The sequence below is a fragment of the Colobus angolensis genome, unplaced genomic scaffold, assembly GCF_000951035.1.
Source record: "Colobus angolensis palliatus isolate OR3802 unplaced genomic scaffold, Cang.pa_1.0 Scaffold15, whole genome shotgun sequence".
Lineage (NCBI taxonomy): Eukaryota > Metazoa > Chordata > Mammalia > Primates > Cercopithecidae > Colobus > Colobus angolensis.
In genome coordinates, this window is record NW_012114599.1 from 10,099,891 (window position 1) to 10,121,627 (window position 21,737).

General features: G+C 34.9%; 1 protein-coding gene across 2 annotated transcripts in view; it reads left to right on the top strand.

The window, feature by feature from the left end:
• Positions 1-21,737, top strand: part of MAP4K3 (mitogen-activated protein kinase kinase kinase kinase 3) — a 185,522-nt gene that overhangs the window by 98,125 nt on the left and 65,660 nt on the right. For both annotated transcript variants that reach the window (XM_011935930.1, XM_011935931.1), the window contains exons 5-12: positions 2,321-2,376; positions 2,933-2,980; positions 6,012-6,054; positions 7,591-7,663; positions 13,292-13,423; positions 13,602-13,664; positions 13,750-13,831; positions 13,930-14,040. In XM_011935930.1, the coding sequence (XP_011791320.1) occupies positions 2,321-2,376; positions 2,933-2,980; positions 6,012-6,054; positions 7,591-7,663; positions 13,292-13,423; positions 13,602-13,664; positions 13,750-13,831; positions 13,930-14,040 (608 nt within the window). The remainder of the gene's footprint in view (positions 1-2,320; positions 2,377-2,932; positions 2,981-6,011; positions 6,055-7,590; positions 7,664-13,291; positions 13,424-13,601; positions 13,665-13,749; positions 13,832-13,929; positions 14,041-21,737) is intronic.

The following is a 21,737-nucleotide window of genomic DNA, read 5'->3' on the forward strand; positions in this document are numbered from 1 at the left end:
CGGCGGGAATTCTGTGTGGCATTTGAAGGTGTGTCCTTCCAGAGTTTTGTTTTGTTTTTGGGTTTTTTTTTTTTTTTTTTCCTGGGATCCTAGTGACCTCATTGTTTCCAATATATATTTGAACGCTCAACCTGAGTAAGGGAGCCTATGGTGGCAAATTCTAAGAGGAGGCATTTTTCCTCCATCCCTATGACAGCCAGAATCCCTAGTTATCTTCTGTGCTTGTCTACACCTTTAATGAGGATGTAGCCCTCTGAGGGTTCTAGTTGTATATGGGTGTTTGTTTTAGCTCTTCTGCAGACCTAGGTCCTTGTCTTCTGTACCATGTAAAGGATAATGCTAAAGCCCTAGCTTACCAAGATTGACCTTCTCCTAAGAGACAGCTAGAATATTCTTTCACAGTTTTACCTTCTATTTTTCATTTCAGTTTTTGTTTTTGTCTCTTGGGAAGGTATCTTACTATTTGTAAACTTAGCTAGTAATTGAAAAGGTTATTTCTGAAAAAAAATTTGCCTTTCACTTCTAAGTGTTATTTTTGGGGTTTTCAGATTATCTTATTTATCGTATTAGAGAAACAGAAATCTCAAGGAGGTGTATCTTACTGAATGTGTGTGGGCTTGGAAACCACAGAAATAAGTTATATGGTTTATCCGTAGACATTTAAATCCAACCCTGTCCTTAAAATAATCTAAGTGGAATAGATTTCTCTCTTTCATAATTGTGAAATACCGCAAGTACTCCAAACTAAACATGTTTACAAATCTGTTAAGTTTTTTTAAGTGTGAGTTTACTATCTAGCCAAGATTTCTGTCTTTGGAATTTAATTTAATTTCTAGGATAGTCTCTCCCACTTAATGTATTTCTTTATTCTACAGTGATTTAATAGTGAAAAAGAAAACTATTTTATAGTGTACAGATGCTCTGTTTGTGCTGCTATACTAAAATGCCTGAGACTGGTTAATTTATAAACAACAGAAATTTATTTCTCACAGTCTGGAGGCTGGGAAGTGCAAGATCAAGGTGCCAACAGGTTTGATGTCAGGCAAAGACCCATTTCTCATAGAGTGCACACAGTGTCCTCACATGGCAGAAGAGATGGAAGGGCAAAAAAGAGTGGACACTGCCTGAAGTCTCTTTTATTAAGAGTCTTAATCTCATTCACAAGGGAGGAGCACTCGTGACCTAATCTCCTCCTCAAAGTCCTGCGTCTTTGAGATTAAGTTTCAGCATGAGTTCTGGAGGGACTTAGCAGATGCACACACAGGAAATATTATTTATAAGGTTAAGACCTGTATATTGATGTAAAGATGTTCATCATAAGTGAAAAGAGTAGGTTTCAGAATTGTATGTTGTAATATGATTCCACTTAATATAGTGTTTCTGAGATACATATAGTTTATAAAATGTCTGTTTAAAGTCGTCTGGTATATTATAGACCAAACTATTGGTATTGCTTACTGTTGAGTAACATTTTGGATAAAGAAGAGACTTTTAATTTCCTAACTTTTCTATTGATTGGAACTTTTTAGAGCGAACATATGTTAATTTTATAACTATATGGCTAGTATTTTTATAAAAAGTATTGATTTAAAACTAGTCATAATACATGTTCTACATCAGTTGAAAAGCTTTAATAAAAACTAGGTAAACCTGTTGGACATCTTTTCTTTTGATGTTTTAAGAGATTATATTGATGAATGAGATATAAAAATGAGAATATAATTAATTTCAGTGACTACTTCATTCATTCATTCCATAAATATTTATTGGGCTGCTTTTCTGTGCCAGGCACTGTTCTGCACACTAGAGATACAACGATGAGCAAGTCAGATTTTTAAAAAGCAAAAACTTGGCTGGACACAGTGGCTCAAACCTGTAATTCCTGCACTTCAGGAGGCTAAGGCGGGAAGATTGCTTGAGCCCAGAAATTCAAGACCAGCCTGGGCAAGATAATGAGACCCCTCTCTGCAAAAAATAAAAAACTAGCCAGGTGTGGTGGCACGCACCTGTTCCCCCAGCCACTCAGGAGGCTGATGTGGGAGGATCACTTGAGCCCAGGAGGTCGAGGCTGCAGTGAGCTGTGATCGCACCACTACACTCCAGCCTGAGCGACATAATGAGACCCTTTCTCAAAAAAAAAAAAAAGCAAAAACTGGAGCCAGGCACAGTAAGACAGTAATTCAGGCCTGTAGTCCTAGCTTACATTTCAGTAGAATTGTTTAGGTATATTAAGTCTGTTGCTTAAACTTGCAAAACTTTATTATATATTGAAAAACATGCATTGACTAATTTTATGAGTATTAACTTTCTTTTTTTGCAGTAACTGGACCTCTGTCAGAACTGCAAATTGCATATGTTAGCAGAGAAACACTGCAGGTAAATCAAGTGCTAATTCAGAAATAACATTTTTCATTAAACTAAGTCTTTACTTATTGTGCATTACCTGTTCAACAAAGTAAGAACTAAATATTTTAGTATGGTAAACTCTTAAAATGAGTTTTAATACATTTGAAAATTGTGCAATGAACTCAAATTATATTTCCCAATAAATACTTTAAAGCCTAAATGTGATGATATAACCTAAAATTTGAGCACTATGGATCTGTTATTGTATATTTTCCTCTTAATACCAAAGAAAGGCTTGAAAATTAAGCACTATCATGGGAATTCAAACACTCTGATACTAATTAGGTATATAGTTTTTAAAAGTTATTTCAAACTGTTTGTAGAATTTACTGAAAATTTTCATAGAAAAATTAGTCATTTTCTTGATCTTTTTTTAAAGATCTATTAAAATATGTTAATGATTACTACTAGATTTCCTGTAAAGATTAAATAAAATGCACAGAATACTACCCATTTGATCACATAAAATCCCAAAGTGTGCTCCGTGATAAAATCTTGTTTATTTTTCTGTTTTTTGAAACTCTAGGGATTATATTATCTTCACAGTAAAGGAAAAATGCACAGAGATATAAAGGTATACATTGTATTTTTAACATAATAATCCTCTCTTCATTTTTAAATACTCTGATCAGATTGTCTTGGGCAAAATTGTTTTATTTGATAAATTTATCTGAAATATGTTACCATAATAAAAATGAGTGATACTTTTAATAGTTTAATTTTTTATGGCAGCTTTATTGAGGTACAAGTAATATACCATGAAATTCACCCTTTTAAAGTATATTATTCAATAGATTAATGTTTTAATAACTCATTTTGGCTTCTTTGTAGTTATTAGTAAAATGCAGAGTAAGTTTATAGGTTTCATCAAGTTATAGTTTTTAGTAAGTTTTATGCTTTGACTATTTCAGTGAGCTTTTGCAGTCTTATGTCTAAGTCTTAGTCATGCATCAAAATGGATAAATTGACCTTTGACATTTTCTCATAGTCTTTTATTGATTTAGCTGGCAGAGGAGAGCAGGTGCTCTAGATGTGCTGGGGTTAGCTCAGTGGTACAGCAGGTGCTATGGTAGGAATCCTCAGCATATTTCTAAGGATACTGCCATCTCCCCAGTTTAGATTTGTTTCTTTCACTTATTTTTCTTGTCCCTTTTTCTTTGTTCATCCTTCCTCCTATTTCTCTCTTCCCCTTTTGTTTTTGAACATTTTCTCTAACATAAAGATTTTTAGCCTTTTTTGAGGATAGAGGCTGGGGCAAATCTTATTGCTCTCTGGGTCTCTGATGATAAACCATGAACTGTCTTCTGAGAAAATGCCCTTATGTGCACGTCTTCAAATTTTCCATGAAATTTCAGTGGACTCACAGATAACCTGCTGAGATCCCTCGTTTGAAGGTATTTTTTTTTGTAAGCCACTTAAAAGACATAACCAAAGAGCTTTTGGAGTTCAAAGGTAGAAGAGCTCACAGGAAGATGAGTAGCTCAAGAAAGGTTCTGTATCATTGGCATGTAGATGATCTGGGAGGATTGATAGATTTTTGTCAGAAATGGAAGTTGGAGTACATTTCAAGCAGAGAAAACAATGTGAGCAGGTACAGAAGTTAGAAAGTGTGGGCCATTTTAGAGAACATAAAAAACTGTACCATATTGTTGAAGAGAAGAGAGTGTGTGACACTAATTAGAGATGGGACTGGTTGGGTAGTTTGGTGTTCCATTATGCAAGGACTTGTGTGCTAGACTTCAGAGTCTGGGCCTAATTGGGTTGATTTGAGCCATCACCACCATTTCTACTCCTGTCTAAGCCACCATAATATTATATCATGTGGTCTTCTATAATAGCCTTCTGAGTGGTCTCAATGCTCCCATTCTTAGTATTTTGTAGTCACTTTTCCACTTGGCGACCAAAGGGACCTTTTCAACCATATCTTGTCACTCTCCTGCTTATAAACCACCATTGGTTTCCCATAATACTCAGTATAAAGTTCAGATGCCTTTACCATGACCTACAAGGTTATACAGTGATCTGACCCATGCATTTCCCTGTGACCTCATCTTACACTCCTCTTGTCTCTGTTTTACTCATTCTTTTCCAGCCACACTAAACTTGCCAATCTTGGAATATGTTGAGCTCATTCTAGCCCCAGGTCTTCAAATTTCCTCCTCCTTTCCTGAAATAGTCTTCTCCCAGAGTTTGGTGTGGCTCTGTACATTTACTTCACCCAGATCTCTGCTCATGTATTACTGCCTTTGGAGAGGCTTTCCCTGCCCTGTCTTCAGAGTAATTATCTCTACCTGACTTTGAATCATTTGTTGGTTCATTCATTCATAGATAGATGATAAATATAAATATATTTATTTGTAGTTTTTTTCCCCTGCTTGGATGTAAACTACATGGGAATTAGAACTTATGCATTGCTGTAACCCCAGAGCTTAAAATAGCGCCTGACTACTAGTGGCCTCTCGGGGAGAGAAGGGAGGGAGAAGAGGAAGGCCATGATGTACAAGTGACATGATATAAGCTATAACTTAGGAAAGTTAGTCTGAGCTGGAGAAAGCCCAAACTGAAGCCTCTCACAGAAGTCTTAGATAGCTAGGGACTAGATCAAGTTGAAATCCCTGCTCCTAGTCTCTTTCCTTTTTCTTCTTCCCCCACTATTCCATAGAGCTACAGTAGTTTCAGTGGGTGGGTGCAGCTCAGCTTCACTGGTGACATTTGGAGTTTGGGAGCCTTTTCTTTCTCCCCAGTGCCCTATCTCCTGAACCAGTCTTCTACTGTTTCTTCCTCACGTTGGTTGAGAGTAGGAGGATTCCCAGTATTTTTTCCACCAAACCCATGCTTACATGATTGATGGCACCTTGGACCAAAGAGTCCACAATACCTTTGGGATATAGTATTCCTACCTCTTCCAAAAGCTTTGAGCTTATTGAAGATGAAGTCATCATTATCTTCTTTGAGCTTAGATCAAGAAGTGAAAGTGGCCAAAATGCAGCCAGATCATGCAGACAAGTGACATTTTAATTGTGTGGGCCTGTGGCTAGTTGTTTATATACTGGATGGGCCTAAGCGCTTGGCAAGGCACATTAGGATAGACAACCTCATGTACTAAGCAGCATGTACTAAGGTACAGTCTCACATACCAACCCTGTTCAATTGATGGTGAGTTCCTAGAAAGGGAGATTCTTTAAAAAAAAAAAAGAAAAAAAAAAACCACACACAAAAACACAGGAAAGAATAATCAAGTTTAAAGTGTAATGTAAACAGTTGAAAATGCTTTGTAAGGTTACATTTTAGTGTAGTAATAGTGTTTGATCAATGAGGAAATAACATTTTGATGAAAACTAATATATCACTTTTATATTAACATTCATACTATGTTAGTAGCAGCTTTTTTGCAAGGCAAAACATTTTCTAAGGATAGTCAAATTGCCTAAAAAGTGGACAGTAGATTTACCTGTGACTCTAATGATATAACATTTTAATTAAGCACACTTTAAGTATTTCTAGGTCTAAGGCTATGATTATTTTAAATATGTTTATTTAGTATATATGTGCTGTCTGATAAAATATCTATTTCCTACTTTAACTAAAATATTGTTACTTTAAAGGGAGCTAACATTCTATTAACGGATAATGGTCATGTGAAATTGGGTAAGTAAATTGGAAATTTTGTCACATGCACAACTCTATTCTAAAATGTAGTGAAGTTTATGTTTCCCTTTGTAGGACCAGGTTTTCCCTCTCCTAAGACGGCATCTATGTATTTTTAGATGGAAATCTCGTTGCCATGCCGTGGCCTCTCTGTATCCACTTCCCTTAAACAGGGATAAAGTCTGTCCTTCACATAAGACAGATTTGTTGTAAAGATACTGTGAAAGAATATCCTTCTGAATTCTTTCACCTCTAAACCCAGGAATGGGACTTCTGTAATAGTAAGAAATCTGTACAGAATTACCTTGTAACCAAAAAAGAAGACAAATACAAAAAAATCAGTAACTCCAAAAACACTTTATTCTTTACATAAGGCTTTTAAAATAAAAAACAGCATTACTTATTTAAGAATGTAATTTAGATGCTGAATGTTGCTTTATTTCAAACAGTAACTTATTTCATTTTATAACTTTAGGTTATTAAATTTTCAATTAAAATAGAGTTCAAAACCTAAATAATGACTTAATTCGCAAGTTTAAGACAGAACAAATGTTCATTATAGTTTTGTGAACAAAGTCATATTTGTTAGTATTAAATGAAATAGTTAATAACAAATACCAGTTATTTTAAATGATATCTATTAGATAAACCCAAATTAAAAAGTATTTTATAAAAATATAGATACAACTATTTTGAACTATAACCGGTGAGATTAATCAGATTTAAGAACATGTATCTAGAAATAACATAATAAAAATTTCCTACATGGCTTCTAAATATGGGAAAAGCAGAAAAGATACGTCCTGTTCTTTTTAGTTATCTATTGATCGCTTGGTGAAGTTTTTATCAGCAGTTTAATATTTTGTGCCAGTGTTCTGTGCCTCACTCAAAGACATACTATTTATAATATATCTTACTTGAGAAGGATTTAGAAGTCATCATTAGTAAAATAGAAAATATTAGATTTCCAAATATTTATCTTAAAGAATAGTAACAAATCATACATAAAAATAGTTTCCTGATAGGGACTGATATTGGTACTAAATGTATTGTTAAGTTTGGGGATATTCTGATTGGATGTCTTTTCAAGCTACAGGTAGACTTACTGGTTTATCTGATGTCATTCACGGGTATGGAGAAAGTGAATGGAATATAGTGTCTCTTAAAGATCCCTTCCAGTGATATTCCTTGGATTTCTAGTCCTGAGAATTAGAAATTACAATATTAATAAGTCTGGCAATTTACATTCTCTCAGCTATAACTTTCTCATCAAAATTATTTGATCTTGACCTTTGTTGTTATTTGATTTATATGGGAATATATGGGAATCTATTTGGCTGTGATATGTATTCACTACTTTGTGATATTTTAATGCTAGTCCATTAAAGTTAAAATTTGTAACGTGATGTTTGAGAATATCCCGTATTGCTGTGAAATTAACTTAATAAAAATAACTTTTAAAAGTTTCTTCTTATGTTGCCTTAAACAATTTTATTGTCTGTCAGTTCCCTAAATGTTTCTCATTTTTTTTAATAGCTGATTTTGGAGTATCTGCACAGATAACAGCTACAATTGCCAAACGGAAGTCTTTCATTGGCACACCATATTGGTAATTGTATTTTAATTGATATTTAATATTTTGTTCTATCATTAATGGATATACCATTTCTAAAAAATAGACTGGTCAAAATTTTTCAGACTAAGACAGATTAAGGAAAAAGTCATCAACAGGCAAAGTAGTTTAGGCGTGTGCACTTACAGGTGGATTACATGGCCAGAAAATAATCTACCATGTTATTTTCCATTAAGCAGAAAAGGCTTTAATGATTGATATGGCTTTCAGGAACCTTAATATTAGTTCTAGCCTGCTGGAAAGTCCTGACTCTTTTTCCTTACATTTCTCATGTATTTTCACAGATGTTTTTATATCTTTCTTCACCCCCATTTCCAGTCCATATTGTGATTAATCTTTAAACATTACATTATTTAAGTACCTCTTTGCTAAAACTTTTTGGCATGTCTTGGTTGCCTATAGGATCAAATGAAGATTTCTTGACAGTTGAGTCTTCTGTGGTCTGACCTCTGTCTGCTTTATTAGCCTTAGCTCCCACTAGTCTTCTCCATGGACCTTCCTTTCTAGCCATGTTTGTCTGTTAGATACTGATCATAGTGTAAAAACTATCCTACTCGTGTATTTATTTACAGAATAGTTTTTGACCACTTACTATGTGCTAGATGTGATATTAAGCAGTATGATTATAATGGTGGATTGATACAGAGCTTTTTTTGTTCGTACCATTACTTTGAAGTAACAACACCCTGGAATCCTTGCTTTCAGTCTATGTGCAACCACTCCCCTGATGCCCTCTTCGTCTGACTCATCAGTAGTCATATAGCACTAATTGCTACTACTAATTTTTTTATATTTAGAATATGATGTATGTGCCATTTTCATGATTTATCTTTTCATCCATATATATTTTAAAAGTCAAATAATGCTAAAAAGGCATATGAGAAAAACTCTTGTAACTTCTGCCATCTCTAGCATTATTCATTTATAGATACTGTGTTATGATAGTTGAAGATCTTAGCTCTCTTCATTCATCTTACAGTTATCTTATCTTTCTAGTGTACTTTGCTGAGTCAGTTAACAATACTTTCCTGGAAAAAGTTTTTCCTGATTTTAATAATTTATTTTTTAATTTACTTAGTTTCTTGTTTCTGTTTTTAAATCCCTGATTAACACTTTCCATACCTTCCCACATTTTACAGTTTTGTACGATGCCTCTGTATAATTTTCAATACCATAAAGTCTATCACATTATCTGTCAGTGCTGGTTTTTGTCTGGTTGATGTTGCTTTGTTTTTGTTTTTGTTTTTTTTACCTAGAATAATCCTTCCTGGAGTCATCTTCCCTCCTGTTCCAGTCTGGACTCTTTAATTCTCTAGTTCTTTTGCCTAGCTCTGCTCTGGCAGTTTTTCATCTTCAGCTTAGCGTTCCTTTCTTGGATTCTAGGTCTTCTTCTTTCATGATTTACTCATTCCTTTGTGTGTGACACACATACTAATATCTTTCTGAGAAAGGTTGCATGGGGAGTAACATTTTTGAGATTTTGTATGTGTATCCTTGTACATAATTGATAATTTTGGTGGGAATTCTAGGATAAGGTTTTTGAAGTATTGCACTAGTGTCTTCTGTGGTGCCCATGGTGTGATACCGTTATGATACATGATCTTTTGAATGTAACCCCCCCCTCCAGAATCATTCCTGGTGTTTTGATATTCCATAGTTATATACCTCAACTTACCTCAAAATATATTTGTTTTTTGATTGTTTTTACTTTTATTCAGTGTACTTGGCATTTGTGCTTTATAATCCAGACTCGGTCTTTTCAATTTTGGGAAGTACTCTTGTATTACTTCTTTGATAATTTCTTTGCTATACTTTTTCCTGCTCTGTATGGAACTCATTGGTTGTATCTTGGACCACTTAAATTAATCCGTTAATTTTCTTCTATTTTCTCTAAGAACAAAAAAATATTTTTTGTTCTACTTATAAGAGTTCCTCAACTCTTTACATTTGTATTTTCATGATGGAGGCTTCCCTCAAATGTCTACTAATCCTTATATTTTGGTTCACTTTGAAGAGCACAGCACTGAAAACTGGTTCATAACTCTTTGTGTGTGGGAAGTCAGGTATAAACCTGGTTGTTAGTGTTCTAGAACTGGTCAAGTGAAGGAAGCAGAGGTATTCATTGTTCTATATACATACTTCTACTTAATCATGTCCTCTCCCTTTAACCTCTTCACTCCTTGGTTCCTGGTATCTCTTAAGTCTGCAGTCTCTCTTCTTCGTCTTGGTCCTTATCCAATGGGAATGGGGAGGGAATAGTTGCTGGGGCTTAATGGATAAGAGTAGGAATGCCAGGGACTGACTGTTGACATTTTCTAATATTCCTGTTTCCAGCCCAGCCTCAACCCCACTATTACTACTTTTTAAACCTAACTTGTCAACATTTCCAGGATGTTTGAGGCTTGTTGGCTGCTAGTTGTTGTTCTTTTCCTTGGCACCTGCTTAGGTTTGCCCTGCCTCCTGTTTGCTACATCATTTACTGTTCTGTTTTTCGTCTGTGTGTTATGGTTTTAGGTAAAATATGTCTGCTGGACTTTTCTAAGATGGTATGTGTGTATATTTCTCTTTGTTCTTCTCATTATTGTTTTGGGTTGAGTGGAGTGAGGGCTTGAATTGCTGTCATTTTTAAGTACACTATCTTCTCTTCTCAGTTTTATTGTAAACATCTCTCATTAAATCTTCAGGATCTGACTTGATTCTTTACAATATTCATTCACTGAATGTTAATGGTGACATTTCCACCTCCAGTTTCAGAGGTTAAAAATTTATGTCATTACTCTTACAATAATATGGGAAATATCTTGGGAACATGTGAAATTGTGAATTAGGTAAAGTTAATTTTGGGAACACTCTCCCTATATGTGTCTTTCTGGTATTGTATCTTTCCTACCTAAAATCTAAGAATTTAGAACCTCTCTCTTCCCAAGTGATTAGGTCGGCAGTTATTCAGTTGTTCGAAAAAGTCTGCTTGAAATGACAGTTCTCAAAATTAACACATATGTACCTTAAACATTTTATTTCGATTTAAGACATATATGTACATTTATTCAACAGTCTTGATATAGAATCAAGGCCTTTTCTTTGAGTAGATCACTTACTAGAGTTGCATTTTAGTAATGCAAACCACACACACCCCAATGCATCAACTACATTTCTTAGTCAGGTTTATTGAGGTATAAATTTACCCTTATTAGATATACAGTTGTACAAATTCATACAGTTGTAATGAATGTTGAGAAACGTGTATGCTGGTGGTAAGAAACCACCAGAACACATTGACACTATCCAAAGAATTTTTTATTTTGCCTCTCTTTAGTAAATGCTCTCCTTCCATCCGTAGCATCTGGGAACCCCGATCTGATATCTGTCTCTATATTTGTGCCTTTTCCTTGAGTGGCATACAAATGGCATCATATAAGCCGTAGCCTTCCCAGTTTTCTGCCATTGTCATGTTCTTATGTAACGTACCAGTTTTTTTGGCTCATCTTTAGAAGTTTGCCTTTCTAAAAGCAAAGTCTTTCTAAAGTATTCGCTAATTTTTGTTTGTTTTTGTTTTTTGAGATGGGGTCTCACTCTGTCACCCAGGCTGGAGTGCAGTGGTGTGATCTCAGCTCACTGCAACCTCTGCCTCCCAGGCTCAAGCGATCCTCCCACCTCAGCCTCCCAAGTAGCTAGGACCACAGGCATGCACTACCACGCCCAGCTAATTTTTGCATTTTTGGTAGAGACAGGGTTTTGCCATGTTGCCCAGGCTGGTCTCAAACTCTGAGCTCAAATGATCCGCCTTCCTCAGCCTCCTGAAGTGCTAGGATTACAGGCGTGAGCCACTGCTGCCAGCTAGCTCACTAACTTTTAAACCTTCATTATAACTATGTGTTTACAATAGCAAGTGTAACTGGAATAAACAGTTTCAGAGATGAACCCAGTTGACTGTGATAAGCACACAACTTAGCTGGCTGGAGTAGACATGTACTAAGTGGAATATTTCCCTTGTATTTTCATAGAGGAAGGGAGAGCATCAGCTAATGTGGTGAGCTAGTAAGGCAAGTTAAGAGCATATCACTTGTATGCATTTCTCACTCCACTAGGGCATTTCTACCAGCTACTTCGAATCTAGTCTTCATAAAAGTAATAACTGACAATTTGAAATTCACTTTTCTTACAGTGATTTAAATTTTCATAAGATCTGTTTCAGATTTAGAAGATTTCAAGACCAGGGTTTTGAAAGTTAGAAGGTTTTTTGTTTTTAACTTTACTGACTTACTTGACCTTCCTGAAATCATACCAGGAAGATAAATGTATACTTGTAAGATTATCTAGACTGCTCTTTAGTATGGAAGAGTTGAGATGTTTATTTCAATTAGTTGCTTTTTAAAATGTTTAGAATTTGAAATTTTTTATATTTGAAAATTAATAATTTAAATCAGTCAAATTCAAATTTATGGAAGTATAATTAGAATAAGACTGTAGCAAAGTAAAGAGAAACAAAAAAATTACTGAATTTGGGTAACTTTCCTCCAAATAAATACATTTTTTAAAAGTAGACACTCATTTTTATAACTTTCCCATTATTATAATAGAACTGGAAAAAATGCCAAATAAGTTTTTAGTAAATATGAATGAAATACTAAATATGAAGATTCTTGGTGCCCAAAGGAATAGTTTTGGTGAAGTAAAAACGGAGATTGCCAGGTTGCAGTTTTTTGATAAAAGGAAGTAGAGCTATGGATTGTTTATTACAAATATTATTTATTGAATTGTGCATGTACAGAGAGATTGGGAGCGTGAATGAGTTTTGGACATGTTACTCTATGAAAACTGTACAATTTTATAAACCATTTTAGTAGCTAGTATAAGGAAGTAACAATGGAATCACCAGTAGGGGACTGAAGTGGAGGGTCTTCTTGAAAAAAATTTATAAACAAAGGTATAATTGACTCACAGTTTTGCATGGCTGGGGAGGCCTCAGAAAACTTGCAATCATGGAGTAAGGCAAAGGGGAAGCAGGCACCTTCTTCACAAGGTGACCGGAGAGAGCACACAGGGGAAACTGTCACTTTTAAAACCATCAGACCTTGTAAGAACCCTCTCCCTATCATGAGAAAAGCATAGGGGAAACTGACCCAATGATCCAATCACCTCCTACCAGGTCCCTCCCTCAACACATGGGGATTACAGTTTGAGATGAGATTTTGGGTGGGGACACAGAGCCAAACCATATCATTCTGTCCCTGCCCGCTCCCAAATCTCATGTCCTTTTTACATGTCAAAACCAGTTATGCCTTCCCAACAGTCCCCCAAAGTCTTAACTCATTCCAGCATTAACCCAAAAGTCCAAATCTAAAATCTCATCTGAGGCAAGGCAAGTCCCTTCCACCTATGAGCCTGTAAAATCAAAAGCAAGTTGCTAATGAAGTGGAAGGTCTTATGAGATGTCAAGATCTTGGAAAAGGTGGACCTTTTAAGTACTACATATTTGTTTTTCAAAAACCAAGGCCTAAATGGGCCTTAATTTAGATAGTGATAATTCCTTGTGCCTCTGGGTGGGAGTATAAAGGAAAACATGTAACAGAAGGTTTTTATTTTCTGGAATATTTATTTCAGGATGGCTCCAGAAGTTGCAGCTGTTGAGAGGAAGGGGGGTTACAATCAACTCTGTGATCTCTGGGCAGTGGGAATCACTGCCATAGAACTTGCAGAGCTTCAGCCTCCTATGTTTGACTTACACCCAATGAGGTCAGTGCATCATCATTGAAGAATCCCATGCTTAAGGTTTTTTCCTCTTAGTATGTGAACAAGTAATTTTCTTAGTCTTGTTCTACCTTATTTGGGGGAATAAATAGTAATAGAATTTGTGTAATAGATTAAAATGTGAAATATTAAAATACTGTGTCATGATTTGTTGATTTTTCAGGGCATTATTTCTAATGACAAAAAGCAATTTTCAGCCTCCTAAACTAAAGGATAAAATGAAGTGGTAAGTATTTTTGTTATTTACTTTTATGGTAAGATGAGCAAAAAATGAATTGGAATGTAAAAGTCTAATTTTCTGAATTTCTTAGGTCAAATAGTTTTCATCATTTTGTGAAAATGGCACTTACCAAAAATCCGAAAAAAAGACCTACTGCTGAAAAATTATTACAGGTATTATTTTTGCCCTGAATATATATATATTTCGAAAGATAAAATGTCATTCAATCAGATTTATAGTAAGTGTTTTGCGTTGTATTTAATTTTTATAGCATCCTTTTGTAACACAACATTTGACACGGTCTTTGGCAATTGAGCTGTTGGATAAAGTAAATAATCCAGATCATTCCACTTACCATGATTTTGATGATGATGATCCTGAGGTAAGACTTGTTTTTGCCAACTGGCATATATAACATGTATGTGTGTATGTATATATGTATGTCTCAAAATCCCTTTTTTTTTTTTAATTTTGGGGACTAGTTTTAAAAAGCTCTTGAGGGAACAATTAATTCTTTGTCTTTGCCTTTCGTGGAAAGTCAAATGCTAGGTTTTTCTTACTCACTAATTATAGATGACTATAGTATGAAAATGGCAAAGGCAAATCATTTAATCCACTTGTTGAAATCATTGTAGTTATTTCAAAATAGGCATTTTCGATGAAGTTGCCAAATAAATCATGCACTGTAAAAGGGAAAGCAAATGGGAAGTGCCTAAACAAGACGTTCAAATATTCAAAATTTCCCCTTGGTTTGCTTCTCAAAAAGAATCCTCAGTTTGGCATGGTGGCTCGTTTCTGTAATCCCATCACTTTGGGAGGCTGAAGCAAGAGGGTTACTTGAGGCCAGGAGTTTGAACCCTGTCTGGACAACATAGCAAGACCCCATTGCTATCTTTAAAAAAAAAATTCTTATACAATACTTCATGAATTATTAGAGGTTAGTAGGAAGTATAGGCTTGACTTTGCTGGTGACTAAAACTCAGTTATTCACCAAATGTTTTAAAATGAGCCTGTATACTTGTTAATAAAATAATTATAATATGACAGAAGCATTGATGTTAATGGAAGCTTCACTTCTGTTTGCATGTGTAACATTCCTAGCACTGCTAATAGTTGTGGCAATCAAGATAAGTTCAGTATATGTGACATGGCAGAATTCTGTTATTGGGTCTGTAACAGAAGGTGGATAGCCTTTAACTGTACTGGCTTTATGGGAGGCCCTTAAATATGTTGTAAATTTCATTGATGACTGAAGGTGAACTGTTTAGAAAGATGGTCACAGATTGTCTTCAAGTCAGAGAGAACCTTTCTATCAATTCAGCATTGTCCCAGCTTTCTGTCTTCTGATAGATAAGCTATTTGTCCTTTTGTTTAAAGGTCTGGAAAGGAGTTTGGAGCATAAAAATGTAAGAAATGTAAAGTGTAATTTTACATGTAAAGTGTAAATTTACATTGTAACCTTATACTATAAAGAAGTTTTTTTGTTTTGTTTTTTTTTTGAGACGAGTCTTACTCTGTTGCTCAGGCTGGAGTGCAATGGCACACTCTCAGCTCACTGCAGCCTCCGCCTCCTGGGTTCAAACGATTCTCCTGCCTCAGCCTCTGAGTAGCTGGGATTACAGGAGCATACCACCACGCCCAGCTAATTTTTGTATTTTTAGTAGAGATGGAGTTTCACCATGTTGGCCAGGCTGGTCTCAAACTCCTAACCTTGTGATCTGCCCACCTCGGCCTCCCAAATGCTGGGATTACAGGCATGAGCCACTGCACCTGGCCTAAAGAAGCTTTTTGGTGTTGATTTGCTTAAATTTTATTTTTAAGAAAGTCAAGTTTTATAAACTCTTCTAGTCTTATTTAGTATAAAGGCAGTCCTTGATGTGCATGGTAGTATGGTACTGTAAAAGTGGCTACATAAGCTAAAATTCTGCAAAGTAATCTTAATAATCAGTGGGAAAAATTATAATTGTTTCATGACCTTTAAAATTTTTTGTTAAAGCATAAGCTCTGTTACTGTCAGTTATAATTATAGAAATGTGAAAAAATGGTAAAACTATTATTTACAGTGTGCTATAAATACTAGAATCATTGAGAATTAACATGTTTCATTTCTTTGTTAATTTTTTTTTTACTTATCTAGCAATCTGCTTATTGAGTAATTTGCCTTCTTATCATTTGTCTGTGACACAGAGCAAGTATCTTTTCTGTGCCTTGGCAAACTGTCATATTCCTTTCTAATTTTCTTTCTAATCATGATGTGCATCTGTTATTTACATAGTAATTTGTGAACTGAAAAGCTACCGATAAAGTTTATACTTTATGCAATTACAATTAATATACAATGGTAACTGTTATTTGAACCATGTTGTAGGGAACTAGTGTTATTTAACTAAATTATGATAACTGAAATTGGTGCATAACAGAACTGTGAAACAAGGACTACCTATATCCTTTTTAGTGCACTAAATGCTACATGATTGTGTCTTACCTCACGCTATGTACCTGTCATGTCTTTTTAAAAATGTATTCAAAGAACAGAAATAATAAACCAATTAGAGAAGCAATCTGTGGAATTAAGATTCTTCTAAAACTTTCTCAAATAGCGGGGAAAGAAACTCATCTTTCTTATCCAGACATTGTTTTGGTATTATAATTATAAATTGTTATAAATCTCTATGGTAAGTAGGTAAAATAAAGGAATTTAATTATTCCAGGGGTAGGATGTAAGAAATTCATAACCTTTTTATTTGCAAATAATTTGTCATTGTAATTGCTAAGTGCAGTGTTGTCATTCAAAATACGAATGTATCTAAGTATTTTAGCACTTACTGTGAAACTAAAACTATTGTATGCATACTCTTAAAAATAAGGGTGGGCTCAGTGGTTTATGCCTGTAATCCCAGCACTCTGGGAGACCAAGGCAGGCGGATCACCTGAGGTCAGGAGTTTGGAACCAGCTTAGCTAACATGGTGAAACCCGTCTCTACTAAAAATACAAAAATTAGCTGGGCATGGTGGCTCACGCCTGTAATCCCATCTACTTGGGAGGCTGTGGCAGGCGAATTGCTTGAACCTAGGAGGCAGAGGTTATAGTGAACCAAGATCATGCCGCTGCATATGTATACACACACACACATACCACATCTAAGTCTTAGTTTAAGTTTTTTGTAGGTTCTTCTCTGTGGAAGAAAGTTTGACTTTTTAATGTTGAGTTCCTGTGTAGTTTCTGTTTTAGAAGTAATTACACAGTGGTGTAATTCTAATTCTGATTTTTATTCAGTTTTCGTCTCCTATATGTAAGCCCACTTACTATGTACAGCATTATAAGATTTAATACTTTTATTAATCTGTTATGCTAATAAATTAATAATTTATGCTGTTTAAACTGGGAAGGTAAAACTGTTCTCAGAAATAATCATGGATTTCATCCATGTTCATTAATAACAGTCTGTGTGAGCAACCTGCATGTTACCTGTTTTTGTTTGGTTATGCTACTATATCTTAGATCAAAAGTCTAGGGGTTTTCCTAACTCTATGGCTAGCTGGCTGAATGCCCTGCCACTTAATTTTAAGTCTCAGTATCCTCATCTATGGAATGAAGAATAATGCTTGTTTCACGAGCTTAAGGATATAATACTAAGGTGCATCAAAACACTTTGTAAACTAAAAAGCAGGTTGCACATATAAAATTTAAATACCTAATTTTTGAAATTACTGTTGCTACTGTTTCACTATCACAAGTGTTTAATATTTCAGTCTCTGAAATTTGTATATTTTTTCCCTGAGGTTTACCTACACTGTGAATAGTTAGTTTGAGTCTTGTTCTTGATTTGCCTTATTGAATCTAAGACCTAGAGCTTAATGTTTATGGATTATGTTTCCACAAAGATAGATCTAAGAGTGTATCTCCTTCAAAGGTAATACAGTAGCTTCAAAGGTAGCATTTCAACCACAGAGGAAACTATTGGGTATTGCAATAATTACATGAAATAGATGCTGGTTGAGAGACCTTAGTGTGAGTATGGAGCTGCAAAATTTTTTGAATAAGACCTCTTTTACTTCCAAAGGTTATAGTAATGCCCATGAATTAACATTAAGTAGAACTCATCTCCATCTACCCACCTTCAGAATATTCCTGTGTGAAGTTGACAGTGCACATAGAATGGTTTTAATAAAGTAAAAAGAGAGAAAATAGAGGACTACTCCTCCCAGAAAAAATCGTTAACCCATTTATGCCTGGTGTTCCGTTATTGGAACTTGGCCTGTGGGAGTTATTTATATCCTTCTGCTCAAGGCCATCGTCAAGGTTTGATTTTTCACACACACAAAAATTTGCAACCTCAGGTATAAATGGGTTAATGCCTTTAGCATTATTTCACTCTATTTATGTCTTATCCTTTTGATATAAGAAGTTGACCCAGATTTTTAAAATTGCAGTCTTCTTCTCTGCAATAGGGAAGGCTACTTGCAATTTGTAAACAGCTACTAAATTACTAAAATACTTAATTTTTGACTATTTATGTTCAACTCGATGAACATTCACTGGGGACCTGCTGTAGATAAAACATTGTTTCCTAATCTTGAGAAGTTCACCATTTCAGGAGAAGAAAAAACAGCCAGCTTTTGTTAGGGAAGTCAGAGCAGATATCACAAAGGAAGTGGCATTGCTAGAAAGGAGTTTGCCAATAGGAAGATGCCAAAAAGACCAAAATTTAAAAAATAAAAATAATGGTCAAAGAATTGGGGACTTTTAAAAACTCATCAAGACATTTAAAAAATGATAGCCATCCCCCATATCTAAGTGTTTGAATACACTAGCTTTCATAAATTTTAGAAATGGTAAAATATGGTCTTTAGCCTTAAGTAAGATTCATATAAAAATGAATGCAATCAAGAGAAGGTGGTTACATATGGATTAAGAGCACATCAGGTATGTGAGTGTTTGTTATTTCCTTTTTTCAGGTTCTTATCTACTAAATAGTAGATTAGTGGATTCTTCTTACATTAAATAATAGTTTACCATGTGACATTTATATAGTAGAAATATTTAGACTCTTGATTTTGAATTTTAAGAGATGTTTGACAGATAAATATTACTTGAATTTGTACTATCATTAACAGTTACCTTTCTTTAAAAACATTGAAAATACAGTTGTCCCTTGATGTACACAAGGGATCGGTTCCAGTCCCCTCAAGTATGCCAAAATCCGTGCATACCCAAATCCCACAGTCAGCCCTGCAAAACCCACATATACGAAATGTTGGTCTACCGTATACATGGGTTTTGTATCCCCAAGTAATCTGCATAGAAATGGACTTCTGAAGTTCAAACTTTTGTTGTTCAAGGATAAACTGTACATGGAGTGAAGAAACAATAAGATTTTACTTTCCATGTTTCTGAAAATTCCTAGGAATTTTAAGGAAGAAAACTGGGGTAAGGAGGTTCTTTGTAGTTGTGGTTTGAAAAAAAAAAGTATGTAATTGAGTGTATATACTTGAAAAAGATGAGAAGACCTAAAAGTAAATTTGACACCATTAAACAAGTGTTGGTATTTGCTTGTAGGAATTCTCGATCTGAGCACTGTTGACATTTTGAGCCAGACAATCCTTTGTTTTGGGAGGGCTGCCCTGTGCATTCTAGAATGTTGAGTGGCATTTCTGGACTCTTCCCGTTAGTTGACAGTTAACACCATTTAATCCCAAGTGTGACAACAAAAAAATGAACCCGGATATTGCCAAATGTCTCCTCAGGGACAAAATTGCCCCTGGTCAAAAACCACTGGCTTATGTTACCTAGGATTTATCATATTGTCTATGTCTTCCCTTCCTGTACGAACTTGACATTCTCATCTAACTCCCATTGCAAAGGGCTGGTTATTTGTATTTATGTTATTTGGTGATACAATAATCATAGAACTTTAAGATGATAAAAGTTGAATAAGTATGAAATGGTTTATAAGGGCAGAGTTTTGTTTAAGAAGTAATAAAAATAATTTTAATCACATGGCATGTAAAGCATGGTTTAAAAAAATAGACACCATGCATCGTTGTGAATGGCTTGTTTCTTTAAATGCCATTATTAGAAAGATTATTTTCATCATTGCTTCTGTAAATACCGTGTATTAGTTACTATAAGCCTGTTATCGCAGGTGTCTGTGATTAGTAGGTATTACATTTATAGAGAAAAATGAGAGTATTTATGTTTAGAAATTGAAGACAATTTTAATTTTTAAAAATCTTACCATTTTTATTAGTGATCTTGAAAAAATAATTCATTGAGTTTCTTTTTCTATTAACTTTTAGTTTCATGGTACATGTGCAGGTTGGTTCTGTAGATAAATGGTGTGTCACGGGGGACTGATGTACATATTCTTTTGTCACCCAGGTAATAAGCCTAGTACCCAATAGGTAGTTTTTTATCCTCACCCTTCTCCCAACCTCAAGTAGGCCCCTGTGTCTATTGTCCCCTTCTTTGTATCCATGTATGCTCAATGTTTAGCTCCCACTTGTCAGTGAGAACATGTGGAATTTGGTTTTCTGTTCCTGTGTTAGTTGCTCCATCCTTGTTGCTGCAGAGGACACTGTCTCGTTCTTTTTTATGGCTGCATATCTGTACCACATTTTCTTTATTCAGTCTACTGTTGTTGGGCATTTAGTTTGATTCTATATCTTTGCTCTTGTGTTTTGCTGTTGTGAGTAGTACTGCGGTGAACATAACGTGCATGTTTTTATGGTAAAACGGTTTATATTCCTTTGGGTGTGTATTCAGTAATGGCATTGCTTGGTTGAATGGTTCTTCTAAGTTCTTTGAGAAATCCCCAAACTGCTTTCCACAGTAACTGAACTGCATTCCCACCAGCAGTGTATAACCATTTCCTTTTCCCTGCTGCCTGGTCATAATCTGTTATTTTTTGACTTTAATAATAATCATTCTGGCTAGTACGAGATGGTGTCTCATTGTGGTTTTGATTTGCATCTCTCCAGTGATTAGTAATGTTCAATCATTTTTTTCATATTCTTGATGGCTGCGTATATGTCTTCTTTTGAAAAGTGTCTGTCGTGTCCTTTGCCCACTTTTTAATGGAGTTATTTGTTTTTTGCTTGTTAATTTAAGACTTTTACAGATTCAGGATATTAGATCTCAGTCAAATGCATAGTTTGTAAAAATTTTCTCCTATTCTGTGGGTTGTCTGTTTACTCTGTTGATAATTTCTTTTGCTGTGCCGAAGCTGTTTAGTTTAATTAGATCCCATTTGTCAATTTTTGGTTTTGTGGCAATTGCTTTTGGTGTCTTCATCATGAAATCTTTGCTCATATCTGTGTCTGGAATGGTATTTCCTAGGTTTTCTTCAAGATCCTTTATAGTTTTAGATTTTACATTTACGTCTTAGTCCATCTTGAGTTGATTTTTGTATATTGTATAAGGAAGGGGTCCAGTTTCAGTCTTCTGTATATGGCTAACCAGTTATCCTAGCACCATTTATTGAACGGGGCATTCTTTCCCCATTGCTTCTTTTTTGTCAGGTTTGTCAAAGATCAGATGGTTGTAGATGTATGGTTTTATTTCTAGGCTCTCTGTTCTGTTCCATTGGTCTATGTGTCTATTTTTATACCAGTACCATTCTCTCTTGGTTCTGTAGCCTTGTGCTATAGTTTGAAATCAGGTAATGTGATGCCTCTAGCATTGTTCTTTTTTTTAGGATTGTTTTGGCTATTTGGGCTCTTTCTTAGTTCCATGTGAATTTTAGAATAGAAGTTTCTATAAATTTTAATTTTTGAGAACGTATCTACATGGCCTTTGTCTAATTAAATAATGCTAAAGAATATCCTTTTAGAAGGCCAGCTTTTTAAGTTCAGACGAGCTATTTTAGAATCAGTTCTGCTTATTTGAAATTCTAGTAAATGTAATACCATTTTAGAGATGTTAAAGCGTACTCTTTCATTGTTAGAAACAAAACAAATTATTTAGCATTTCAGAAGATAGTGCCTAACAATTGCCTACTTTAATTTCAGCGTGGGCATCTTTCATTCCCTGGCCTCATTTAACAAAATCTTGTGGCAATCTCTTTCTTTTTCTTTACA